Consider the following 8,496-nt stretch of genomic DNA (forward strand, 5'->3'; position numbering starts at 1 on the left):
TAATTATTTTATTTGAGTTTTTATCGATTTAAACAAAAAACATACATCGTGCAATGCCCCACAATACTGCCCTACAAAGGCAAAATGCAGTAACTACACTTTAGACAAAATTGAGTAAAGACTGAAATCAGGCTTTTTAGTATCTGTTTTATCTTGTGACAACGTGTCCTGGTTCAATTATGTTTAGTTTCAGAGAAAATGTTGTGTAAAATTTGCAGTAACTACAAAATCCAAGTAAAACTAAGGCAAACAGCAGTAATTTAAGTTCAGTTACCCGCTCTGCCATACAAAAACAAAGAGCAGTAACTACGCAAACCGTGAAACTGAGAAAAATGGCTATAAAGTATATTTGCTGTCGAGCCAAATATGTTGTAGGCAGAGAAGTGATAATGTATTATGAAATAATTGTTTATGCATATCAACCATGATCACTGATTTGACCTAAAAATATATTGCTCAAAAATACATGTTGGAATTTATTTTAGAACACATTTCCAAATACATTTTAAAATCTACCAAATATATTGATACATACATGTAAAAATATACTTAAATACATTCTTTAATTGTGGTGGCAGAGGCTGTCAGCATCCCGGAGTCGCCTCTTCACTGTTGACGTTGAGACTGGTGTTTTGTGGGTACTATTTAATGAAGCTGCCAGTTGAGGACGTGAGGCGCCTGTTTCTCAAACTAGACACTCTAATGTACTTGTCCTCTTGCTCAGTTGTGCAACGGGGCCTCCCACTCCTCTTTCTATTCTGGTTAGAGCTAGTTTGCTCTGTTCTGTGAAGGGAGTAGTACACAGCGTTGTACGAGATCTTCAGTTTCTTGGTAATTTCTCACATGGAATAGCCTTAATTTCTCAGAACAAAAATAGACTGACGAGTTTAGAAGAAAGGTCTTTGTTTCTGGCCATTTTGAGCCTGTAATCGAACCCACAAATGTTGATGCTCTAGATACTCAACTAGTCTAAAGAAGGCCAGTTTTATTGCTTCTTTAATCAGGACAACAGTTTTCAGCTGTGCTAACATAATTGCAAAAAGGTTTTCTAATGATCAATTAGCCTTTTAAAATTATAAACTTGGATTAGCTAATACAACGTGCCATTGGAACACAGGAGTGATGGTTGCTGGTAATGAGCCTCTGTACGCCTATGTAGATATTCCATTATAAATCAGCTGTTTCCAGCTACAATAGTCATTAACAACATTAAGAATGTCTACACTGTGTTTCTGATCAATTTTATGTTATTTTAATGGACAAAAAATGTGCTTTTCTTTCAAAAACATGGACATTTCTAAGTGACCCCAAACTGTTGAACGGTAATGTGTATATATATAGTTTTTAAAGTAATTTTTCCCATATGGACTCATTATCATGCTCTCCGTAGATCCAGGGTGGCGTCCATCAGCACTCTGTGAAAGTCCATTACTTTGACCGCCTTCTCATGAGGAATCTGGCTGGCACGGCAACTTGTCAGACTCCCATCTCCACCTCTCCTACCTCTGTTCCACCAACATTGTGGCTGCCCCAAGTCACCTGTGGGAAAACAGACATGACTGTTAAACTACCTGCTGGAATGCTGATAGATGTGAAGGTGCTTGGTAAGAACTGATAATTAATGTTCCCACGGAATTAATTGCAGTTATTTGATGTCTATACTAATCTGAGGACATGTTTCACATATTGGAGCAATGGATTGATAAAAAGGCTGTGCCTTACTACAACTTACCAGACTGAACTACAATGTCATGTTAAATCCTTTATTTTAAAAAGTTGGCTCTGAAATTGATGGATATGCTGTTTTGCAGGTCCAGAGGCGTTGTTGCACGTTCATGATGGATACATTGTAACTCAGTGGAAAAGTCTCAATGCCTTGATTGTCAAATTTTCCCAATCAAATGTGGAGGTAAGAAAGTCCTGGGGTGTCATTTATCAATGTTGCATAGAAACAGATTTTTTAAAATGATCATGCTCTGAAATGTAAATATTAGATTGTCTGAAAATGGACTAAAATGCACATATGATTCTTTGTTGCAATGGTTGAACATTATAGACGTAAAAATAAATACAATTTAACTTGTGCTGGTGATTGCAGTTGCTCTTAACTGATTTCCTCTTCCACAGTATGGCAGTCTCTCGCTACAACTGGTGTATCAGAACTCTGCTGGAGAGTTGTCCACCACCACGGTATCCTGTTTCCCTCAACCTTTCAACTCAAGAAATGTAGAAGAACCCTTTGGGGATTTATGGGGATTCCCAAATATTCCCACTGCACCCTATATGATTGATCAGACCCCAGTCATCACCAATGTTCCTTCAACATCTGCAGCATCCACCCCACTAGGAGCATTTTTCTTGTGGGGCTTCCCATTCATTCCTACTGGAGCTTTTATTCCTTGTAAAGAATCAACAAATCCAGCCACCACAACTGCCGCAACAACAACTCCAACCACTACGACTGCGACCACAACTGCTGCCACTACGGCAGCCGCTGCCACAACAACTGCAGCTGCCACTATGACAGCTGCTGCCACATCAACTGCAGCCGCCACAACGACAGCCCCTGCCACCACAAGTGCAGCCGCCACTACGACTGCGACCACAACTGCTGCCACTACGGCAGCCGCTGCCACTACAACTACAGCTGCCACTATGACAGCTGCTGCCACATCAACTGCAGCTGCCACAACGACAGCCCCTGCCACCACAAGTGCAGCTGCAACTACGACTGCGACCACAAGTGCAGCCGCCACTACAACAGCCGCTGCCACAACAACTGCAGCTAACACTACGAAAGCAGCTGCCACCACAGCAACAGCAGCCACCACCACAACTGTAGCCGCCACTACGACTACAGCAGCCACCACAAATCAGGCTGGTACCACAAGAGCAGCAGCTACCACAACAACAACTGCTGCCACCACAACGACAGCCGCTGCCACCACTACTGCAGCCCCTGCCACCATAACTGCACCTGCCCCTACGACAACAGCCGCTTCCACCACAGCTGCAGCTGCCACTATGACGACAGCTGGTGCCACCACAACTGCAGCTGACACCACAACTGCAGCTGACACCACTACAACAGCCCCTGCCACCACAACTGGAGACACCACTAAGACAACCCATTCCACGAAAGCTTTAGCCGCTACCAGAACAGCAGCCACTAAAACCACAAGTGCAGCCGCTACATCAACTGCAGCTGCCACTATGATAACAGCCTCTGCCACTACAACTGCAGCTGCCACTATAACAACAGCTGCTACCGCCACAACTAAAGACACCACTAAGACAAACCATGCTACCACTACTGCAGCCCCTGTCACCCTAACTGTAGACGCCACGTCGACAACCCCTGCTACCACAACTGGAGACACCGCTAAGACAACCCATGACACCACAACTTTAGCCGCTACCACAACAGCAGCCACAGCAACCACAAATGCAGCTGCTACCACAACTGCAGCTGCCACTATGACGACAGCCGCTGCAACCACAACTGCAGCTGCCACCACAACAACAGCCGCTGCCACCACTACTGCAGTCCCTGCCACCATAACTAAGGATGCCACTACGACAGCCCCTGCCACCACAACTGGAGACACCACTAAGACAACTCATGCCACCACTACTTCAGCCTCTACCAACACAGCAGCCACTGCAATCACAAGTGTAGCTGCTACCACAACTGCAGCTGCAATAACGACAGACCCTGCCACCACAAATGCAGATGCCACTACGACTCCTACCACAACTGCAGCTTCCACTACGACAGCCTCTGCCACCATAGCAACAGCAGTCACCAGCACAACTGTGGCTGCCACTACAACTACAGCAGCCACTACAACAGCAGTCGCTGCCACCACAACTCCAGCTGGTACCACAAGAGCAGCAGCTGCAACCACAACTGCATTTGCCACCACTACGACTGCTACCACAACAGCAGCTGCCACCACGACGACAGCCGCTGCCACCACAACTGCAGCTGCCACCACGACAACAGCCGCTGCCACCACTACTGCAGCCCCTGCAACCATAACTAAGGATGCCACTACGACAGCCCCTGCCACCACAACTGGAGACACCACTAAGACAACTCATGCCACCACAACTTTAGCCGCTACCAACACAGCAGCCACTGCAATCACAAGTGCAGCTGCTACCACAACTGCAGCGGCAGTAACGACAGACCCTGCCACCACAAATGCAGATGCCACTACGACTCCTACCACAACTGCAGCTTCCACTACGACAGCCTCTGCCACCATAGCAACAGCAGCCGCCACCACAACTGGAGACACCACTGCAACTACAGCAGCCACTACAACAGTAGCAACTGCCACCACAACTCCAGCTGGTACCACAAGAGCAGCAGCTGCAACCACAACTGTAGCCGCTACCAGAACAGCAGCCACTGCAACTACAAGTGCAGCTGCCACCACAACTGCAGCTGCCACTACGATAACAGCCGCTACCACCACAACTGCAGACACCACTAAGACAACCCCTGTCACCACGACAGCAGCCGCTGCCACCACTACTGCAGCCCCTGCCACCGTAACTAAGGACGCCACTACGACAGCCCCTGCCACCACAACTGGAGACACCGCTAAGACAACTCATGCCACCACAACTTTAGCCGCTACCACAACAGCAGCCACAGCAACCACAAATGCAGCTGCTACCACAACTGCAGCTGCCCCTATGACGACAGCCGCTGCAACCACAATGGCATCTGCCACCACAACAACATCCGCTGCCACCACTACTGCAGTCCCTGCCACCATAACTAAGGATGCCACTACGACAGCCCCTGCCACCACAACTGGAGACACCACTAAGACAACTCATGCCACCACTACTTCAGCCTCTACCAACACAGCAGCCACTGCAATCACAAGTGTAGCTGCTACCACAACTGCAGCTGCAATAACGACAGACCCTGCCACCTCAAATGCAGATGCCACTACGATTCCTACCACAACTGCAGCTTCCACTACGACAGCCCCTGCCACCATAGCAACAGCAGTCACCAGCACAACTGTAGATGCCACTACAACTACAGCAGCCACTACAACAGCAGCCGCTGCCACCACAACTTCAGCTGGTACCACAAGAGTAGCATCTGCAACCACAACTGCATTTGCCACCACTATGACTGCCACCACAACTGCAGCCGCCACCACCACGACAGCCGCTGCCACCACAACTGCAGCTGCCACCACGACGACAGCCGCTGCCACCACTACTGCAGCCCCTGCCACCATAACTGCAGACGTCACTACGACAGCCCCTGCTACCACAACTGCAGCCACATATACGACAGCCCCTGCCACCACAGCAACAGCAGCAGCCACCACAACTGTAGCCGCCACTACAACTACAGCAGCCACTACAACAGTAGCAATTGCAACCACAACTCCAGCTGGTACCACAAGAGCAGCAGCTGCAACCACAACTGCAGCCGCAATGACGACAGTCATGGGCACCACAACAACAGCTGCCACTACCACAACACCTCCTGCCACCACAACTTTAGCCGCTACCAGAACAGCAGCCACTGCAACCACAAGTGCAGCTGCTACATCAACTGCAGCTGCCACTATGATAACAGCTTCTGTCACTACAACTGCAGCTGCCACTATAACAACAGCTGCTACCGCCACAACTAAAGACACCAATAAGACAACCCCTGCAACCACAAATTTAGCCACTACAAGAACAGCAGCAACTGCAACCACAAGTGCAGCTGCCAGTACAACTGCAGCTGCCACTACGACAACAACCCCTGTCACCATGACAGCAGCCACTGCCACCACTACTGCAGCCCCTGCCACCATAACTGTAGACGCCTCTACGACAGCCCCTGCCACCATAACTGGAGACAACACTAAGACAACCCATGACACCACAACTTTAGCCGCTACCACAACAGCAGCCACAGCAACCACAAATGCAGCTGCGACCACAACTGCAGCTGCCACTATGACGACAGCCGCTGCAACCACAACTGCAGCTGCCACCACAACAACAGCCGCTGCCACCACTACTGCAGCCCCTGCCACCACAACTAAGGATGCCATTACGACAGCCCCTGACACCACAACTGGAGACACCACTAAGACAACTCATGCCACCACTACTTCAGCCTCTACCAACACAGCAGCCACTGCAATCACAAGTGTAGCTGCTACCACAACTGCAGCTGCAATAACGACAGACCCTGCCACCACAAATGCAGATGCCACTACGACTCCTACCACAACTACAGCTTCCACTACGACAGCCTCTGCCACCATAGCAACAGCAGTCACCAGCACAACTGTGGCTGCCACTACAACTACAGCAGCCACTACAACAGCAGTCGCTGCCACCACAACTCCAGCTGGTACCACAAGAGCAGCAGCTGCAACCACAACTGCATTTGCCACCACTACGACTGCTACCACAACAGCAGCTGCCACCACGACGACAGCCGCTGCCACCACAACTGCAGCTGCCACCACGACAACAGCCGCTGCCACCACTACTGCAGCCCCTGCAACCATAACTAAGGATGCCACTACGACAGCCCCTGCCACCACAACTGGAGACACCACTAAGACAACTCATGCCACCACAACTTTAGCCGCTACCAACACAGCAGCCACTGCAATCACAAGTGCAGCTGCTACCACAACTGCAGCGGCAGTAACGACAGACCCTGCCACCACAAATGCAGATGCCACTACGACTCCTACCACAACTGCAGCTTCCACTACGACAGCCTCTGCCACCATAGCAACAGCAGCCGCCACCACAACTGGAGACACCACTGCAACTACAGCAGCCACTACAACAGTAGCAACTGCCACCACAACTCCAGCTGGTACCACAAGAGCAGCAGCTGCAACCACAACTGTAGCCGCTACCAGAACAGCAGCCACTGCAACTACAAGTGCAGCTGCCACCACAACTGCAGCTGCCACTACGATAACAGCCGCTACCACCACAACTGCAGACACCACTAAGACAACCCCTGTCACCACGACAGCAGCCGCTGCCACCACTACTGCAGCCCCTGCCACCGTAACTAAGGACGCCACTACGACAGCCCCTGCCACCACAACTGGAGACACCACTAAGACAACTCATGCCACCACAACTTTAGCCGCTACCACAACAGCAGCCACAGCAACCACAAATGCAGCTGCTACCACAACTGCAGCTGCCCCTATGACGACAGCCGCTGCAACCACAATGGCATCTGCCACCACAACAACATCCGCTGCCACCACTACTGCAGTCCCTGCCACCATAACTAAGGATGCCACTACGACAGCCCCTGCCACCACAACTGGAGACACCACTAAGACAACTCATGCCACCACTACTTCAGCCTCTACCAACACAGCAGCCACTGCAATCACAAGTGTAGCTGCTACCACAACTGCAGCTGCAATAACGACAGACCCTGCCACCTCAAATGCAGATGCCACTACGATTCCTACCACAACTGCAGCTTCCACTACGACAGCCCCTGCCACCATAGCAACAGCAGTCACCAGCACAACTGTAGATGCCACTACAACTACAGCAGCCACTACAACAGCAGCCGCTGCCACCACAACTTCAGCTGGTACCACAAGAGTAGCATCTGCAACCACAACTGCATTTGCCACCACTATGACTGCCACCACAACTGCAGCCGCCACCACCACGACAGCCGCTGCCACCACAACTGCAGCTGCCACCACGACGACAGCCGCTGCCACCACTACTGCAGCCCCTGCCACCATAACTGCAGACGTCACTACGACAGCCCCTGCTACCACAACTGCAGCCACATATACGACAGCCCCTGCCACCACAGCAACAGCAGCAGCCACCACAACTGTAGCCGCCACTACAACTACAGCAGCCACTACAACAGTAGCAATTGCAACCACAACTCCAGCTGGTACCACAAGAGCAGCAGCTGCAACCACAACTGCAGCCGCAATGACGACAGTCATGGGCACCACAACAACAGCTGCCACTACCACAACACCTCCTGCCACCACAACTTTAGCCGCTACCAGAACAGCAGCCACTGCAACCACAAGTGCAGCTGCTACATCAACTGCAGCTGCCACTATGATAACAGCTTCTGTCACTACAACTGCAGCTGCCACTATAACAACAGCTGCTACCGCCACAACTAAAGACACCAATAAGACAACCCCTGCAACCACAAATTTAGCCACTACAAGAACAGCAGCAACTGCAACCACAAGTGCAGCTGCCAGTACAACTGCAGCTGCCACTACGACAACAACCCCTGTCACCATGACAGCAGCCACTGCCACCACTACTGCAGCCCCTGCCACCATAACTGTAGACGCCTCTACGACAGCCCCTGCCACCACAACTGGAGACACCACTAAGACAACCCATTCCACGAAAGCTTTAGCCGCTACCAGAACAGCAGCCACTAAAACCACAAGTGCAGCCGCTACATCAACTGCAGCTGCC

General features: G+C 50.7%; 1 protein-coding gene across 1 annotated transcript; it reads left to right on the plus strand.

Annotated features, from left to right (window-relative positions):
- Positions 1-2,134: 2,134 nt before the first annotated feature.
- LOC129819491 (mucin-19-like) lies at positions 2,135-8,186 on the plus strand. Its single transcript, XM_055875792.1, has 3 exons — positions 2,135-4,360; positions 4,526-6,871; positions 7,357-8,186. Exons 1-3 carry the CDS (start codon positions 2,284-2,286, stop codon positions 8,184-8,186), a joined length of 5,253 nt encoding a protein of 1,750 aa, XP_055731767.1. The 5' UTR covers positions 2,135-2,283.
- Positions 8,187-8,496: the final 310 nt, after the last annotated feature.

This window comes from Salvelinus fontinalis, chromosome 22 (genome assembly GCF_029448725.1).
Source record: "Salvelinus fontinalis isolate EN_2023a chromosome 22, ASM2944872v1, whole genome shotgun sequence".
Lineage (NCBI taxonomy): Eukaryota > Metazoa > Chordata > Actinopteri > Salmoniformes > Salmonidae > Salvelinus > Salvelinus fontinalis.

Excerpts from the sequence above, each read along its gene's own strand:
- LOC129819491 (XM_055875792.1), top strand. The coding sequence starts at position 2,284 with ATGATTGATCAGACCCCAGTCATCACCAATGTTCCTTCAACATCTGCA. Across the intron at positions 4,361-4,525 it reads TGCCACCACAACTCCAGCTG|CAGCCGCTGCCACCACTACT; the intron begins GTACCACAAGAG and ends TCACCACGACAG. Across the intron at positions 6,872-7,356 it reads TGCCACCACAACTCCAGCTG|ACAACTCATGCCACCACTAC; the intron begins GTACCACAAGAG and ends GACACCACTAAG.